The sequence below is a fragment of the Herpailurus yagouaroundi genome, unplaced genomic scaffold, assembly GCF_014898765.1.
Source record: "Herpailurus yagouaroundi ecotype Mexico unplaced genomic scaffold, PumYag 186, whole genome shotgun sequence".
NCBI lineage: Eukaryota > Metazoa > Chordata > Mammalia > Carnivora > Felidae > Herpailurus > Herpailurus yagouaroundi.
The window spans coordinates 46,413,390-46,432,255 of record NW_024412417.1 but is presented as its reverse complement, the minus strand read 5'-3'; the positions used below and the strand labels follow the sequence as shown (position 1 = coordinate 46,432,255).

Sequence of the window (18,866 nt, the reverse complement as noted above, 5' to 3'; positions counted from 1 at the left end):
AGGAGGAGGGGAGGAGGGAAGGGAGGAGGAGGGGAGGAGGGAAGGAAGGAGGAGGGAAGGAGGGAAGGGAGGAGGAGGGGAGGAGGGAAGGGAGGAGGAGGGGAGGAGGGAAGGAAGGAGGGAAGGAGGGAAGGAACCTCAAAGGTCACAGGCACATGACTGGGGCACAGAGAGAGGGTGGGGAGGCTTCCTGGGGGGTGGGACCATCACCTGACCGTGGGGCCATTGGTATTCAGAAAAGATCTGAATAAGGACGAATGACTTCTGTTTTAAAACATTCACAAACAGGGGCATCTGGGTGGCTCAGTCAATTAGGGTCCAACTCTTGATTCTGGCTCAGGTCATGATCTCATGGTTCATGAGTTTGACCCCCACCTCGCGCTCTGCTCCGAAAGCGCAGAACCTGCTTGGGAGTCTCTCCCTCCGCCCCTCCCCCACTCGTGCTCACTTGCACAGGTGCACTCTCTCTCTCAAAATAAACTAACTTTAAAGTAAGGAAATAAATACATAGATAAGATATTCACAAACAATTTCCAAACTGTGATGACAAAAAAACATCGATCTGTAACATAAGACGGAGAAGAAACTCAGAACTGGCAAACACAGCTCTGGAACAAAGACGTTTCCAAGCACACGGTGGAAATTCCCACCTTTACCTCTGAATAAACGTCTGTGCTGCCAGGAGAGGGATGTCGGGAACATCGATGTCCTCGTCATTAGAGTAGGTGACGCTCCCGTTGTCGATATTTATCAGAATTAAACCGTCAGCTTCCTGTGAGTGTGTAAAAATTGATGTAAGAACCTGAACTTGTAGATACCTTCAGAAACACAAAAACACATTTGTGTTCACTAAGATAGTGAATTACTTAATTAAATTACCGTATTTAATACGTACACAGAGTCTTATGTCGTCTCCACCAAAAAATGTAGGCTAGACCGTGAGTTATGTTAACAAGCTAAATCTGATTAAACACGCGCAGTCTGAGTCAAGATTCCACATGTGTCGTTATCAGGCTTTCACCTGCCCTGGTGCAAACACTCTGCGGCTACTTCAGGAGCCTGGAGAGAACATTCCAGAACTCCACCCCTCGTAGGAAAGGAGTGTGGGCGGGGTTCCGGGCTCCGTGACCACACACACTTGGAGTTTCTGAAATATGTGTCTGAGTTCCTTGTAAAGGCCTCATCTGTGACAAGATGCACAATCCTGAGTCAACGCCCCAGGGTCCCGAATCCCCGAAAGGCGGTGCCGGAGTCTCTGAAGGCCCCGCTCCTCGGGTCGCATCTGGGCCCAGCCTCCTGATGCCCACGTCGGTGACACGTGAGGCCCGAAGGAAGCTGTCCAGACACGGACACAATGCCCTTTGTGAGCATTAATGCAGGTCACAGCAGAGATGCGTGACAGGACCGTCACGGGACCGCTTCCAAGACCCCAGCCCCACAGAGGGAAACGTCCAGACACAAAACACGCTCTTCAGGCAAGAGCTGCTGCTTGTCCCGAAACCTTCCAGAGCAAGTCAATGCCTAAATGGGCTTCCTTCACGAATGCTGACTGTGTTAGGTCAACGTGCCAACAAAGTTTCCCTCCGAAGGGTCTGAAACAAGATGGCTTTTCCCCTAATGACTAAAAAAAGCAACACGTTTCAAACTTCAGAGCGTGGATTTTTTTTCCCGTCATTTGCAAGGCAGACTGGGTGACGTTTCCCCCTGTTCCTTCCACGAAGGTCCGAATGGTCTTCTCCCAAAGTGTGTTTGTGGCTTGGTGAGTCACTGGCTTTGGCAAGAACGTGGCGAGAACCCGGCTCCTCCCTGGGCTGAACACAGCGCCTACCACCTTCCTGGGATTCACTCCAGAACGTTCCAAGTAAAGCAGGGCAGCGGGGCCCCACCTGACGAGGGCTGGAGACGGGAAGGGACCCGTGGCGTCGCCCTGACCTTTCTCCGTGTCCGCGCACACTTAGGAAGCCCCAAAACAGTCACGGGAAAGCGACCCTGAGCAGACTGCCAGCAAGCACACGAAGGTGCGCACGTCATCAGTCACCGGGGAAACGCACGTCCCAGCCAGACACCGCTTCACGCTCGCCAGGGTGGCTACAAGCACAGGCACAGGGACGGGGGCTGGTGAGAAGGGCGGAAAATCGGAGCCCCTACGTTGCCGCTGCACACACAGCCTGGGCTCTTCTCGAACAGCCAGTTCGCGTGTGACCCCGCCTTCCCAGCCTACGCGGCACGTACCCGAGCCGAGTGAGGCGCGTACAGCTGTGCACGGACGTTCACGACAGCCAAGAGGAGAAAGAACACGTGTGTCAACCGACGGAGGGGTGAGCGGACTGTCGTGACGTTCACACAAGGGGCCCTGTCCTGCGGCAAGAATAACGTCCGGCTGCCGGCGACAGCGTGGGTGAACCTGAAACCGCTGTGCTGGGCGAGGGGAGCCACGAAAGGCCTCACGCGGACACGAAACCAGGTGGAAGGGGACAGATGGCAGGTGGTGGCGGCCAGGGGCAGGCGGAGGACAGCACGGGGGGACGCTGAGGCACCCAGGGCTTCTCCACGGGAGATGAAAAGGTCCAAAATTAGCTGGCACGAAGCCACTGAATTGTACGCGGTCACCGGGTAAACCTCGTGGTGAATGAATTTTACCTGAATAAAGGCGTTTTACAAAACCGAACCCGCCCTTCCTGCTGACGATACCACGACGTTCATTCCAAACCCGTGAGGTCAGCTCACTTAACGTACGTTGTTAAGCACCTGCTGTATGCCGAGTCCTGTTCTACTGGCTCCTTTGACCCTGGCCGCAATAACACGGCCGGCACGCTCAGTGTCGTTTACGACCAGGACACGAAAGGGCGCGACGCTCGGTCACGGCTCAGGCAGAGCGAGCGAACGGCCACCGGATCCAGCAAGGCCCGCCCGCCCGCCGCCACCGTGAACCACACACTGCGTGTGCAGGTGTCCACGGCAAGGGGGTCCACGGCACGACCAACGGCAGACGCGGGGCAGTCGCGCTGCCGGCTGTGGCGAGCGGAGCCCAGGCGCGTGCCGGGCGGGCACGGGAGGGTCCCGGCTCACAGCCCCTCCCGGGAGGACGTGACCGCCTCAGAGGCGAGGAAACTGAGGCGCGGCAAAGGCGAGCACGTCACCGGACGCCGCAAAACCAGAAGGCGGCCACGGCCAGGCGGGTGCCCGCGCTCTCCTGGCAGTTCGGCGGGAAGCCATCGAGCCCCGGGGATTTAAGCGGCCTCACGAGGGACACGAGGTCCCAGCACCCAGGATACCACGGCCCCGAACGCACCCCGAGGCCCGCGAGCGACAGCACGCCGTCCGTGTGGCGCCCAGAGCACACCCCAGGGACCCCGGGGCCGGTGTGTCCGGCCCGCCCCGGGGGCGCTCCCAGAGCCGCCTGTGTGTCCCCGCAGGGGCGACCGGCTGACGGTGGAGGCCTGACCTTGCTGACTTCTTGGAAGTGGTCCAGGTGGCAGCCCATGAGGAAGGACGTGGGCGCCATGACGAAGTCCAGCATCTGGCCCGACAGGATGGGCACGAAGGTGTGCTGCCACTGCAGGGGGTGCAGGTAGGCGAGGAAGCACTCGGCCACCAGGGCCAGCAGAGCCCAGCTGGACGAGAAGAACACGATGCGCTGCTCCGTCAGCAGGCACGTCAGGATCTGCGGGGACCGACCGCACAGTGAGCACAGCCCCGCCGGGCGCGCCACGCGCCCACCGCCACCGGGCGGAGTCGCTTTCCCGGCCCCGCCCCCTCCCCCACCGGGGCCCCTCTAACTCCGCCCCGTCGGCTTGAAGCGAAGAAACGACGAGCCTTCCCAGGGCTCTGCGGGACGAGGCCCGAGCAGCGGGGGGCGCCCTGGGTCCGGAGGGTCGCGTACCTGCAGCACCTGCTCGGGCCTGAAGCACAGCAAGGGCAGGTGAAGGTCCAGGTCGACGATCGGGCTCTCGGGGTCCGCCCGGGAGGGAAACACGATCTGCAGCGGCTTCATGTTGAACACCTGCGGCGACCACGTTCCCCGATTAGTCCAGCGGCCGCTCCCGCGGAGGCGGAACCCACCGAAACCCTCCGCTGCGGCTCCGGGCGTGCACATTAGGCTACGTTTGGGGGGGCTCACGCTGTCACCTCACGGGTCGCAGAACGCCAGAGCCGTCCAGAGACACAGAAGCGCTGCTAAAGGCTCACGGGTGAATCGAGTACTTGGCGTCTCTTTCAGCCAAGGTTCCCCAAGCGCTCCCGTTAACGAGCAACCCGCCCGTTGGCAGCAACGGGCCGACACCCAGATGGCCCCCCACGCAAGTTCTAAGTCAAGCATGTCCGATTAGCTAACTAATCTTAGCTAGTACACTTTTTTTTTATCATTCGGGTCACTGCAGATTACAAATTCTCCCAGGATCTTCTATTTAGTTGTCAAAGCTCCTTGAAGACCTGTAATTCAAGAAACTGTTGAGAAAGACTCTATTTTTCCAAATGATATTATCTTAAAATAACACCTTAATTCAAATTCCCTACACGCAGACGCCCCTTCTATGTTAACAGGCGTGGTAGACGGAAGGGGAAAGTGGGGGCACCGTAGGGGCCCCTCCGCCAAGAGGCCTTCCTGCCCGATGACAAGTTCATTCCTGACTGTGGGTGTCAGCCTCGAGGGGGGGTGTCTGGGAGACGCTGGGGCCACCCGCGCCCCCGCAGCCCCCCAAACGCACAGAACAGAGAGGCCAGAGTGCAAGCAGTGGTGGGAGAGAACACGGAGAGAAGCAGCATGGAATCCGAGGAAAGAGAAGCTCCGACCAGGCAAAGCGTGGAAGGATGAGAAATGAAGCAACACGGAAGACCAGGTGCAGAGAAGATTCCAGAACAAATGTCCACAATCCACACCAAGTGAACACTCGTGTGAGAAACCCGCAGGTGGCGCGTCTGCTAGGGCCTCCTGACAACGCCGTCTTGTCACCCTGCCTGCCTTCCTGTCACCGACTGGTCCATGGAAGCAAAATGCATGACTTGTGTGGTCAGGAACACCCTCTTTATTTGGAACAAGTGAAAGCAGAGTTCAGTGCTCCAAGTCGTGGGGGCGCCTGGGTGGCTCAGCTGGTTGAGCATCCGACCCTTGGGTTTCAGCTGAGCTCCTGACCTCATGGTTTGTGGGTTCGAGCCCCACATCAGGCCCCACGCAGACAGTGCAGAGCCTGCTTGGGACTCCCCCTCTCTCTCTCTCTCTCTCTCTCTCTCTCTGTACCTCCCGCCTTGCTCTCTCTCTCTCTCTCAAAATAAATAAATAAACTTATTTTTAAAAATGCTCTAAGTCACAATGAACTATTAATAATTGTAAAGTGTATGGGAAAAACACCCTCAAATATTTCAAACAATAATTGTGTCAGCCAGCTTCCCAGCGACAGAGAACAACTAGATACGAACGCTGGGGATTCTACCAGAGACATCGCTCAGCCCCCGGGACGTGTCCGCTGCCGTGCCAGTGACCTCACGGCACGTAAGACCCGCACCCGGGCAGCTGGGTGCTGTCACCCCACCCACCTCGCAGGTGAAGGAACAGAGGAAGGAAAGACATCTCAGGAAAAGGCTTGCCAAATTTCAGCGTGACCGGAGCCCCAGAGAAACACCAGGTTCCACACACGAAGCGACACAGGGAGTGAGTCTGTCAAGTTCAGTGGCAGGAAAAGCCACATCTCACTGCACGTCCAGTAACGCCCGTGATCCGCGAGCCCGTACAATCAGACCCGCTGGTGGGCACAGAAGCGGTGGGGGGCCCAGGGACGCGGGGCTCCCGGGGGCCGGGCTGCGCTCGGGCCGGTGGTCCAGGCGCCATCCGAGGGGGGGCACAGACCAGACGTGCCCCAGCCCCAGAGTAATGGGAAACTGCGCCGGGCGCCCACACACTCGGCTCAAAACACAAGATCTACAGCTGAGCACGAGCTGCAGAGCCTCTAAATGGACCTCCGCTCGCAGTGGGTTCTGGAAAATACTGCCGAATCAGCTCCTGGCCTCCACGGACTGCTCGCATTTCCCCAGAACTAGGAACAGTCACGGTGCCTCAACACCCCCTAAGACGGATCAGGGCCACTGGGTCCATGGGAGCCCCAGAGCTAGTAGGACTCTTAGGGGAGGGTCACGGCAGCAAGCCCGCCCCAAAGTCGGCTCGTCCCGACGAGTTTGTGAAAATCAAGACCAGATCCGAACCCCTGAACCCCTGATGCTTTGCTCAACAGCTGTGGGAGAGGCAGATGCTGGGCGTGGTGTCAGCCCTGTGCACACGCAGCCCTCGGCAAGGCCTCCGTCCTCGTGCAGCTTGGAGTCCAATGGCGGAGATGGACACTGGACAAAACACACACGTGCACCAGCCCTAACCGCAGCCTATGCTGAGCTCTGCAGGAAGGGGGCTGGGTGCTGAGAGCGAGACAGGGGTGGGAGGTCACCGAGGGGCTGTTCCGAAGAAACTGAGGGCTGAGCAGGAGCTGGAAAACGGACAGCTGCACTTCCAGAAATAGCACGTGCAAGAGTCCAGGGGCAGCACCCGCGAGGGACGGAGGGAACCCCAGTGCGGCTGGAGAACAGTGAGCAAGGGGGTGAGGACACATGACAGAGCTGGACAGGGACACAGGGGCCAAGATGGAAGGCTGGCTGAAGGCATATAGCAAGAAATCATCGTTGGGTTTTCAGCACAAAAGGAGAGTCCAGTTTACAGATTTTAACAATCTTTGCAGCCACTGTGCAGAGGATGAACTTAACGAAGGGTCAGGAAGGGACGTGGCCAGACCGGTGGTTCCTCAAGTCACGCTGGTGGGAGAAGCTGGTGGGCCAGAGTGGGGTGGTGGCAGCGGGCGTGGGTGCCTGGGAGCAAATGCCGGGTGCAGGCTGCTCAGGGGTGGACGATGGAGGGCACGCAGGGATGAAGGGAAGAGACGTGAAGAACGACCCACCGTAAACGTTCTCACCGGGGTGGTGAAAGTGGAAAAACCAAATATGAAACAGCCCAAGATTCTGAGGCACAGAAATTGGTACAGGTACTATCTGTATGCTACTCGTGCTCAAAGGCAGAATACAGTAAGCACAGTTAACCTGCAAACGGTTCTGAACCTGGTTCTGTTCGCTACTTAGCAGGTCCTCGGCGAATACCTGTTGAGTTTATAGAGCAAGAACGTAAACTTTGATGATTTCACTGTCCAATAAAAAATACCAATTATCCACATAATAAAGATGAGTTCCTTGCACAACACAACCCAATAAATGTTCCCTGCAAAGGTTTCTGGGAGTGGAACCAAGGCATTCGGGCGACGGCTTGGTCTCCAGGCCTGGAACGCATCTGGCGGGATTCCCCGCCACCCCCCACCCTCTGCTGCCGACCACTGGGCTTAGGTCGATATTAAAAATGCACATTCTGAGTTCATAACCACATTTCTCCACTGTGAATAATCATCAAAATGCAGAGAACCAAGATTTGGCTGCATAATCTTCCAGAAGGGACTGAGTGAAACGGAGTCAACATTTATGACCTGCTTCGAGATGCTAACCTGACAGGTGCCTGTTTGAAAACAAGAGGTGCCCTGTGGTTACGTCAGTCTGGAAAATGCTGAGCCAGGCAGGTGTCAGTCATCACGGCTCAGCAGTCTGGCCCATTACTCAGCAAAAGGGGAACGGGGGCTGCCTTTCTCCAACCGTCCTTGACCTGAAACCCTCGTGTGATAAAACAGCTGACGTCTCAGAACGAGCGTGCCAGGGATCCCAGATCCCAGATCCACAGAGAAAAATTGAAAGTATAAAGCCAGGCACTTTTCTTTAACCGCTAAAGGGGTTCATCCCCAGCTACACGCCCACTCATCACGGGCCGCTGGGCAAACCACCTTTAGAAATAGCATAATAGAGAATTCTGTAAGAACTTGAGAAGCTGAATTTAAACATGCCAAAACGTAAGAAACAGTTTAACACATTTAACCCATCTCCATCTTACTTCTTCTACTATTTGCAAAGAAAAGACGTAATTCCAGATTTAATTACCAGATGAAGTGGTCCAGGCGGTGGGCTAGGGATTAAAGATAGCTTTGCAGCAAAATCTTTTATGTGATTGTCAACTTCGAAATCTTTACAGAGCTTCAGATGAGTCAATAAACTAAAATTAAAAAAAAAAAAAAATCAAATCACAAAGTGAGTCTGAGCATCCGATGGTCCTCCTTAGCATTTCTAATCCCAGCTGAAGCGTCTGCCAGGGCCGGCAGCTCAGAACTTTCCAGCAACAGGGAGACTAACCTGGATGTCACAGGGCGGGGAGCAGCTGCCCAGGATCCGGGCGTGCCCGGAAGGGGGCACAGGGGAGCTGGGGTGTTTGGGGGGGGGGGCCGCCCATGTTCCGTTTCTTGGTGTGGGTGCTGGCTACACGGGTGTGTTCCATCAGCGGGAAGTCACTGGAATTCGTGCGTTTTTCTATGTGTCATACTTGAGCGGGGAACAAACGTGCCAAGGGAAAGTACTTGACAAAGCTGGTTTCCCAAATGCATTCTGACTTTGGAAGTCCAGTAGGCCCTTGAACCACGCGGGGGTTAAAGGCACCCATCCCCCACGCAGTTGAAAACCCACGTATAACTTCTGACTCCCCCAAAACTTGACTGCTGATAGCGCACTGCTGACCAGAAGCCTTACCGAGGACATGAATAACTGATTAACAGGTATTTTGTATGTTATGTGCCTTAGCTGCTGTATCTTCACAACAAAGCAAGCCGGAGAAAAAGAAAATGGTTTTAAGAAAACCACAAGGAAGAGAAAATACATTTACAGGACTGTATGGTATTTTTCGGAAAAAAACCCCATGCGTACGTGGACCCCCACGGTTCAAAGGCTCGGATGCATGTGATTTCAACGTAAAACGGACAAGCGGGTGCCAGGGGCAGAGGGGCTGGGAAGCGACCACAGGGCACGAGGGAGCCTTGGGGGGGGTGGTAAGAATGTTCTGTGTCTTAACTGTGGTGTCTACATCTGGCAAAATTCAGCCAAGCGCCCGGGACACCCTGCCTCAGTCCCCTGGGGTGGACCCCGGCCCGGCCCACCGCCAGGGCCCACGCGTGCCCAGCAAGCCAAGCACTACACTCCTAAGTAACAATAACTCTTCCTGGGGTCCATATCGGGATTTGGAGATAATTCAATATTCCTCTGGGGGCACTTGGGGGGGGGCTCAGTCAGTTAAACATCCAACTTCGGCTCAGGTCATGATCTCATGGCTCGTGAGTTCGAGCCCCACACTGGGCTCTGTGCTGACAGCTAGGAGCCTGGAGCCTTCTTCGGATGCTGTGTTTCCCTCTCTCTCTGCCCCTGCCCCACACACACACTCTCTCTCTCTCTCTCAAAAATAAATAAAAACATTTAAAAAATTAAAAAAAAATACTCCTCTGTATTTATTGTAAAGAATTAAAAAAAAAAAAAAACACACCACTTCCAGCAATCTAATTCCCCAAATATAACTGAGCATTCTCTCCCAATTCTTGTCCCCACAGAGGCAATTTACATGGTCTCATTATAGCAGAAAACCAGGCTTTAAAAATACATAAATCTGGGGCACGTGGGTGGCTCAGTCAGTTCAGCGTCCAACTTTGGCTCAGGTCGCGATCTCACGGTTCTTGAGCTCGAGGCCCGCGTCAGGCTCTGTGCTGGCAGCGAGGAGCCTCCTTCAGGTCCTCTGACCCGGTCCCTCTCTGCCCCTCCCCAGCCCGTTCTCTTTCTCTCTCGCAGTAAATAAATTTTAAAAAAATACATAAATTTGTGTTTAGAAACTGCCTTTCTGGTTCCTGCCCTTTGTTTCTCCCTAGCTCTGTTTTCTAGCTGCGGCCACTTAGCAACGGCCATTGAAAGAGACAGGAAACCCAAGAAGCAACGAAAATGGACACGCTTTTCGGCTTAAATGTCCGCTTCCATTACTGTCAAGCAGGATGGTGTTTGTTGCCAGCATGCCACCTGACGCGACAAGGGTCAACTGCTGAAGGCACAACCGGTGTCAAGACAGTGGAGCAGGGCCACCTTCCTTAGAAGGTGGCTGTGGTGTGGCCCTAGCCCGTCCATTCGAGACGGGGCGTGAATAACCCTCCCCGTCTCACCGAAGAGGTGACTGGGGACCAAGTGCTGAAGAAGATCAGTTAATGAATAAAAAGCGACCATGTCCTCATTTATTCTGGCCCTTCCCACGCCTGGGCAAACGTTCATTAATGCGCGTGCTCCCCCTCAAGTCACTCAGCCCTGAAATGAGACCAGGGAGTTCTCTGTTGTACAAGGTGTTTTACGTGTGTGGCAATAAAACGCAGGCTAGACCCAAACTATGTCCAAAGACCAGCCACGTTTTCCAAAAAAACAAAACAAAACACCCCCACGAAGGTGCTGGAATTTGAGTTACGAAGGCCGTTAGCTTGATCCGGATGGACTCCTGCTCAGCCCCTGGCCACGGTGTGAGAACCAGAGTCATGGCTTTCCCAGAAATGTGGGATCTGCCAGGGGTGGCTGGTGGGTGTGACGACAGAAGGGGGACCCTCTGTGGACCGCCTTCTGTCTTCAACCAAACCGCCGCCAACTCTAAGACTGTAACTTTGTGAGCGTGCACACGAAGCAGCTGGGGCGCACATGGCCGGGGGGCAGGCCATGTCTGCGCCACAGTCACGTGCCGCGCGATGCTCTCTGGATTTTTCAAAAATTCTCTATATTCTCAGGCTTTCTCAGTATCAGCACTAAGACGGTTAAAGATTCCACCCCAAAAAAGGTAATTGTTTAAATGTCAATGAGCTCAGCAGAACTAATAGCAGCCTCCTGATTTTCTCAGAGAGCCAGGAACAGAGCTTTTCCTCATATACCTTTTTTAAAAAACCAAACATCAAATCCCATTAATTTTACTTCCAACAGCTTGGCTTTATCCTCCCTCATCTGGCAGACCTTCCCCACATGCCAGCATATCCAGAAGCATCTGGAAGCTTCTAGGTGCTCCCGGGGCCCAACTGGGGCCCACCCACCACCCACCAGCGCCAGGAGCGGCCTCACGGACAAGCAGGCACCCGGGGGGGGGCTCACCAAGACAGGCAGTCCTTAAGGGCGTTGTAATAGGGGAATCTGGAGACCACACACACGGCAAAGGGCACGAAGCAGCCAGCCGCACCCCCAGGTGGCCTGAACGGCTCCCAGTGCATCTTGCCGTTGTAGAAACAGGACTCGTCCTGGAGAGAAAGCCACAGGCACGTGTCACCTCTCGACCCAGCCGGTCCCGGCTTCTATCCTCAGTAGTGTCGGCGTCTGCGGACAGAAGCGAGAAGCTCCCGCGTGGCTGGACTCTGAAAACGACACGCTGAGTGAAAGCAGCCAGGCGCAAAGGCCACGTGCAGGGCAAGTCCACGGACACGAGGTATCCAGAACAGGCACCTCATGTCCCTGGAGGCAGAAAGCAGACGAGTGGCTGGAGGGGGGCTGGGGAGTGACGTCCAGGGGGGTGGGGTGCACAGCACCGCGAGCGCACTCGGTGCCACTGTTCCCTGCACGTGCTGCCACGCGCTGTGTGTCCCTGCACAGTAACAAACACTGGGACCCGACTTGGGGCGGGGGGGTCCCCCGGAATCACGTACGTGCAGGGGTCGGTAGTACTGGGCAACCACGCCATACGTCCTGTTCCCACAGACATCGGTCAGCACCAGAAAGTGGACAGAGTCCTCCTTCGGTTCGGAGGCCACACACACGCCCCCTGCAGATGGACAAGAGGAGATCTCATCACGGCTCAGAGCCGGGGGCGTCCGCCAGCCCGCTTTCCGCCTCCGGGACTCGCCCCTCCACTATCGCTGTGGGGCTTTGATGCCAAGATGCGCTAACTCTGGGGGTCAGCCCCTCCACGCGCGCCCCCTGCTCTGCCACCCTCTGTGCTCTGCAGAATTTAGCAAACAACACGGGGACGACCACAGACAAACGCTTCAGGCTGTGCGTGGGGAGCCGACGGTTTCCTGAGCACGGCAGGGGCTGCGGGTGTCCCGGGCTGTAACCCCGGAGACCAGGAGACAGCACCCGTTTCTCGGTGGACACTCCCAGACGGGACACGGCGGCGCGTTCCTCGTCTGCCTTTTCTAAAGCCCCTTGGGCGTTTCTCACCCACCACCGGAAAGAACAAAGGCCACCCACGACCGGGACCGCCAGTTTGGGGAAGCTGTGCAAGCCCGGGCCGCCAGCCCCAGGGGCACAGAAAACAGGCACAGCTGGGGAGCCCGGGGACATGCCACAGGCCAGCTGGAGGGCATTTTGACCAGCCTGCCGGACGTCTGGAAGACAGGACTGTAAGTCCAAGGTGAAAATCCTCGGAAAGCACATCTACAAACCGCGACACCTGGCAACCCCAACAGCCCCTCTTCTGGGATTCAGTTTTCTAAGACCTGGGGGCGGCACTGGGTGGCCTGGGCACCCTCTATCCCCGAGACCCCTGCACTGAGTGGTCCGTGTATCCTTTAGCTCCGAAACCCCTGAGATTAAGAGAACCCAGTCCTGTGGCTCGACATCAAGTCTCAAGCGGTCACCAGCCCCCCTGTCACTCTCTAGAGGTGGCTTCTAGAAAGCACCATCGGTGCGGCTGGAAAGCACGGCAGCAGATACCTGGGAAGCAGAGCTGAGGCAGGGCGAGCAGGTCCACGCCATTGGGGACGCTGACGTCTTCCGGAGGGGGTCCCTTCCAGGGCTCTGTTTTGGGCTTCTCCCTCTTCTTTCTGAAGGAGCGCCTTCTGGTCTTGCTCAGAGCACAGTTGGTGCCAGCCAGCTGAGTGTCCTCCTTACTGACGAAAGGAGGAACAAAGATGGACAGGACCTCTGGGTCGAGAGCAGAGAGGCTGCTGGCCCCCTTCTTCTGGGCCACCTGAAGCGGGCAGAAATACGAACACGTGTGCGCCCTGTCGTGCACCTTCTGAGTGCCCGCCGTTGGTTCTGTGCCCTCCACCCTCCACCCTCCACCGGGCACTGGCTCTGTCCCGCAGAGCATGTGCACAGCGAGGGCCGCACGGAAGCCGCCGAAGGGCCTCTTGGGCCACGCGTTCAGGCGAGTCACAGCACCCAGCAGGGCCTGGCTCTTCAGCGGCTACGAGGGGTGGTGACACAAGGTGTCCACTTCAGAGCCCGGTGCCGACAGGCAGACCCGAGTTCAGATCCGGCCCTGCTAAGGCCACAGCCAAGCTTCCCTTTCAAGGGGGGGGGGGGGGTTGCAAGTCAAGTGCTCAACCCCCACGCCCCCACACCAGCGCCCCGCGCCCTCACAGGCCGGTGAGGAGGGCCCTGCACACTATCTGACCAGCACAAATGGGGTGCCAACACCGTGTCCCCCGCCAGCCGGGCCATTCCCCCAGCAGTCCCGTCACCATTGACCTGGGGACAGAGACTGAGGGGTGAGAAAACGGACCACTGGCTTCAGAGACAACACCTTCCTCCAGCGACCAAGTGGCCCCCCGGGGTCTATACTGGGGGGGGGGTCATCACCCAGCCCGAAAACTTTCGAACTTTAACTTGGTACCAGATTTTTAAAAAACCTTCTGTCTTCTCTTTCATCCCTAAAATGACATAAAGGCCACAGGCACTGCCTTCGATCCCCATTCTGTCTGGCCAGGACGCCTGGCAGAGCTCCCAGAGAAGGCTGGCAGGCTGTGACAGGGCCGCAGGGGCTCAGCCCCCAGCTGGCACACAGAGAAGTCAAAGGCAGGACTCCCTGGGTAGCAAGGATGTGGAAAGGTGGGGGCGGCTGGGGTGGAGGTGGGCAGTGTGTAATCAAAGGTCTTTGAGGGACTCAGGGCATCAGGAAGGACGTCACTGTCAGCAGGACACATGGGCCTGTCGCGGGCAGGCAGTGTCACGCTGTTGGTAAGAATCGTGGGACCAAAGGGGAACTCTCACCCTTGAGAGGAATCCTACGAGGACAGCATTTGCCCCCAGGAAATACACTCTAAACTCGAAACGCTTATTTTTATGCTGTGTATAATTTAAATTCAGACAACAGCTGCTTTATACTTGGAAAAAAAGTTTAACACCAGTAGCAACAAAGACCACACATGGGAAATCCGTATGACTGCGGAATTTCAAAAGCTTTGTGTATCATGCGTGAAAGGAATCCGTGTCTTGAGTCATAAAAAACCTTTCCAAAACTTTCCTATCAAACTCCGGCACATCAGACCCACTTAACTATGAAAGTACGTGTGGTCACTTCTTCCTCCATGAACAGTTACATCCATGAAGACTGGGCACACACCAGCGAGGGCCCCCCCTTTCCTGCCACCTCTCTGGCCGCCTGCACTCTGCTCTTCTCCGCCCCGACACTCCTGGGTGCTCCCCACCCCCCCCCCCACACCCCCCCCCCCCCCGCCCCACGGTGAGTCCGTGGCCCCAGTCCCTCCTCCAGTGCCTGGCCGGCAATCTCAACACTTATGTAGTGTCCTCACTTGGGGCCAGCGTGCAGGGTCCTGCTGCCAGCTCAGACCTCTTTCCAGGCTCAGACCACACCCAACTGTGCCCGACATACCTGGGTGGGTCCTTCAAACTTATAGTTTCAAAAATTAAGCTCATGCTGATTTCCCTAAAACCCGAGCTTCCCCTCCATATGCTCCCCTGTGATAAAGACGGTGCCCCTCGGGTCTCCAGAGCTGGCGCTGCGGCCCCTGCCCCTCGCTCCCCTCTGCAAACCCACGTTATGGGGCCTCTGGCCTCAGAAAGGTCTCTAAAAGCAGTCCCACTACCACTACAAAAGCAGTTTTGGCACAGTTCCAAAACAAGCACCCACCCCGCCTGTGGCTCAGAGCAGGTACAGATTCTGCAACAAACGAATCCTGCGAGGTTTCTCCCGGGAGAATGAGGCCGCCTCCTCCCAGCCGGCCCGGGGCGGGCGGCCCCCCCCCCCCCCCCCCGGCACCTCTGTCCATGCTCACGAACGGGGGCATCATCCCCTTTCGAAAGGGCACACGTGACACCTGCCCCAAGGGGCGGTGGCTCCTGCACCTGATGCCCACGTTTCACCCCTGCACACTCTTCAAAGGGCCCAAACCAGCCCCACAGACCATCTCCACCCTCTGTATCCATACATCACTGTCATCACCACGCACGTAATCCGTGGATGTATCACCCGTGTGCAGGTGTCACGGGCGGGATGACAACTGGGCTGCTTGTACACCTGAGGGGCCGGCCAGCCTGCTTCCAAAGCCAGGGTGCCCCAAACCCGTGCACGACACAACCGCTCAATCCGCAGACACGGCGCCCGTGTCCCAAGGCTGTGCTCCCTGCAGTTATCTGTAGTCGCTTAGAGTGAAATGGCCAAAACCCAGCCAACGGGGCACTCAGTAGTTCATCAAACATCTGTTTTTCCTCTAGCCATATTTCCTTGCTGTCTTTTCCGACTGGATAGGCAACAGTCTCATTTTTGTTTTTTTTTAATTTTTTTAATATTTATTTTTGAGAGAGATACAGAGCGCAAGCAGAGGAGGGGCAGAGAGAGAGGGAGACACAGAATCTGAAACAGGCTCCAGGCTCTGAGTTGTTGGCACAGAGCCCAACACGGGGCTCAAACCCACGAACCGCGAGATCATGACCTGAGCCAGAGTCGAACGCTTAGCCAATTAAGCCACCCAGATGCCCCTACGGTCTCATTTGTAAACACTGACAGCAATATAGGAAAAATAAAAGAAATGAGAATAGAAAGGAAAGGCTTTCCCCCTAATTCTGTGAAAGGGTGACTAATATCCTTTGCACAGCATGGAATACATTCTTCCCACTTTTTACGGGTACATTGTGATTTTGTCCCCCTAGGTACAATCATCCTCTTTAAACGGTTCCGTTAGCTTTCTTCCCCCCTTCAGCATACAGTGTGGCTGACTGCCCTGTTGCCACCGTAGAGTGCCACACGGGACGACCCTGTAACATATTTGCCCAATCCCCCGCTGAGGGACAGTTGGCATGCTCTCAGTTCGTCACGCTGCACCACCTGAGCAAAGGCAGCGGCGAATAATCTCTCCCATGCGTACTTACACACGTCCGACTGTGTAATCAGAATAAATTCCTGAAGGCACCACCCTGGACCCAGAGCGTCGTGACTGCCCCTCGCCTACAGGGAAGACAAGGTCCCACTCCCCAGACTTGTGACAGCCAGTTCCTGCACTCCTCTCGCAGACACTGATTTCCTCACCCCTACCCAGTAACAACCATTTAAGTCCAAACGAGCAGAGCTGATTCAAAAGTAAAACACACGACACCCTAATTCATACCGTCACAGATTTACTTCTGTGAGGTTATACAGCAGCACTGATCTTCATACAGGATTGGCCATCATTTGGGAAATAAAACAGAAGACAATCGATTTTTTTTTTTAATGCTCTAGAACTGTGCTGTGCAACCGTTGCCAAGAGCTGCGTGGCTATTTAAATTGAAATTAATTAAAATGAAATGAAATTTAAAATCCAGTGCCTCAGTGGCACCAGTCACTCTTCAAGCACCTGGAAGCCATGTGTGGCTAGTAGCTGCCGGACTGGATGGCACAGATAAAGAACACTGGTGTCACCGTTCAGCAAGTTCTGGGAGACAGCCAGGCTCTGTAAATTGAAAGCCAGGATGCTGGCCACTGAAAACTGTTACAATGTTGCCTTCACACCCAAGAATTATGTAAGTGACCTACACGATGGAAAGCGCTGGGCTGACCTGACCAACTTGCTCCTGGTCCCGTTCATGCCCAACGCCTACTCTCCCCAGCAACCAGGGAGCCAAGGGAAATGTAGGCACAGAAACTCACAGGGGACTGAGTTGGATTCTTGGGAGTCCTCGTCACATCCTCACAAAACAAACACCACCCCAACCAAGAAAGGAAATTAAAAGTCAGGACACCTTGCTACCCTATGAGATATTTCTCGTATCTCGGTTCCTGGGTGCACCTGTCACCAAGCAGCACCTGGCAGCCTCAGTCAGTAGAGCAGGCGACTCTTGATCTCGGGGTTGTGAGTTCGAGCCCCATGCTGGGTAGAGACGTTACTTAAAAATAAATATTTTTTAAAAATATGCAGAGTAGGGGCGCCTGGGTGGCTCAGTCGGTTAAGCGTCTGACTTCGGCTCAGGTCACGATCTCGTGGTCTGTGAGTTCGAGCCCCGCGTCGGGCTCTGTGCTGACAGCTCAGAGCCTGGAGCCTGTTTCAGATTCTGTGTCTCCCTCTCTCTCTGACCGTCCCCCGTTCATGCTCTGTCTCTCTCTGTCTCAAAAATAAATATACGTTAAAAAAAAAATTTTTTTTTTAAAATATGCAGAGTAGCAAACTGCCCGCTTGTCTGGGAAAGCGCCGCAGCCTGTTTGGGTCAGGAAAGCACCATGGTGCGTATTCCCGCTGATTCATCCTGCTCTCAAGACACGTCCCACATCGGGGCAACTAACAGATGTGTTGTAATCACCCAAGAAGCAACTGAAACCTGGTCATTTCCTACCAGAAGAAAAAGGAGGAAATGCCATTTGGCAAATTAGAGGCGGGGACACAACTCCATCCATGAAGGTCAGAGGAGACAGAGATCAAAAGGGGGTGCACACATCATAGGGGCTTGCGGAGTAAGAAAGGAGGAGGGCAATGCAGAAACCACTGAAGCTGGCTCAGTATTAAAGTCACGCAAACCACCAAGACCTTGACAGACGTTTGTCCGGTTAATTATAGCGACATCTAGCCTCGCCATGCAGCCCTTCAACTCTGCAGCCCTAAATCCTCAGGTGTCTTCCGGTGCCTCCCACTGATGTCGTCCAGGAGGAGGGGAGGGCCTGTCCAGGTATCTGGCCGGTAGAGCGCTCTGCGCATCACCGCCAGCCAGAGAAACCCGCCGAAAACAGAGTCACACGGACATCCGGCGGCCACGAGAAAAAGGGCCACCGGCCGATGCAAAAGAAAGCCAGGGTTGCAGAATAAGAAAAAGTGAAGACACAGGAAAAGAAGCTCGGAGAACGAGAATGTCCGAAACTGCGGCCTTCCGAGAAAAGGGTTTGTCACTCGGGCTGCGAGGACACAGAGAAGGAGTAAAGGGGGGCGGGGGTCAGCCTTTTCTGCAGGTGAGAACAGCTCGGCGTCCTCGCAAAACGACTAAACAGAACGCTTCAAAGCGGCTCTTCCGTCGACGACCTAAAGCCTCACGACGCTGTGCGAGGAACGACACCCACCGCCGGGGAGTACCTAAGTCCCGCGATAATGAATGAAGTGCCTCCGCGGGGCCGTGAAACCCGGGCTCGCGGCCGCCCCGCCCCCCAGCCCGCCTTCCCCCGGCCCCGGCGTGCGTCCCGAAGGCGGCCCGGGCGACTCCTCCGCGGCCGGGAGGACAGCAGCCCAGCGCCCCGACCCCACGCCGCAGACCCCCGCCCGTCGCCGCCGCCCGGCAGCGCCCCGTCTCAGTTTCCCCGCCCGCCCTTACCAGCTCGGGGCCGCGGAGGCTGTCCCGGGAGGGCCCCAGCAGCGCGCACAGCTCCAGTAGCCCCGAGGGGAGCGCCAGGGGATGCGGCGTGGCCTCCGCCATGGCTGCTCGGCTGCCGCGGCTCTCTTGGGCGCACCCCGCTCGGGCGCCTCGGGCCGCCGGCCTCGACCCCGTCCGCGACACCGGGAACCGCAACCGCGCGTCCGGCTCCTGCCGCCGGGTCCGCGCAGAGAGCCGTCCGCGGGGAGGGGCCTCGCGGGGGCGTGGCTGGCCAAACTTGAATTGGGCCTCCGGGGGCGGGGCCTCCATGGGGGACGGGGCCGACTGCGCCGGAGGGAGGCCCGACGGGGCGGGACCTCACGGACTGGGAACGGGACCCGCGGCGCCTGAGCTGGGCCCGGCGGGGCGGGGCCTTCGTGGAGGCGGGGCCTCCCGGGTGGGGCGGGGGCAACGGCGGGGGC

General features: G+C 56.4%; 1 protein-coding gene across 5 annotated transcripts in view; it reads right to left on the bottom strand.

Annotated features, from left to right (window-relative positions):
* Positions 1 to 18,631, bottom strand: part of DENND3 (DENN domain containing 3) — a 51,973-nt gene extending 33,342 nt beyond the window's left edge. For all 5 annotated transcript variants that reach the window (XR_005796660.1, XR_005796659.1, XM_040494538.1 and 2 more), the window contains exons 1-8: positions 18,406 to 18,631; positions 12,607 to 12,862; positions 11,598 to 11,713; positions 11,053 to 11,195; positions 8,011 to 8,122; positions 3,884 to 4,003; positions 3,446 to 3,664; positions 657 to 772 (exon numbers count right to left, since the gene is read on the bottom strand). Coding sequence is in view for 3 of the 5 variants with exons in the window: in XM_040494538.1 (XP_040350472.1) it covers positions 657 to 772; positions 3,446 to 3,664; positions 3,884 to 4,003; positions 8,011 to 8,122; positions 11,053 to 11,195; positions 11,598 to 11,713; positions 12,607 to 12,862; positions 18,406 to 18,507 (1,184 nt within the window). In the remaining 2 variants the exon portion in view is untranslated. The remainder of the gene's footprint in view (positions 1 to 656; positions 773 to 3,445; positions 3,665 to 3,883; positions 4,004 to 8,010; positions 8,123 to 11,052; positions 11,196 to 11,597; positions 11,714 to 12,606; positions 12,863 to 18,405) is intronic.
* Positions 18,632 to 18,866: the final 235 nt, after the last annotated feature.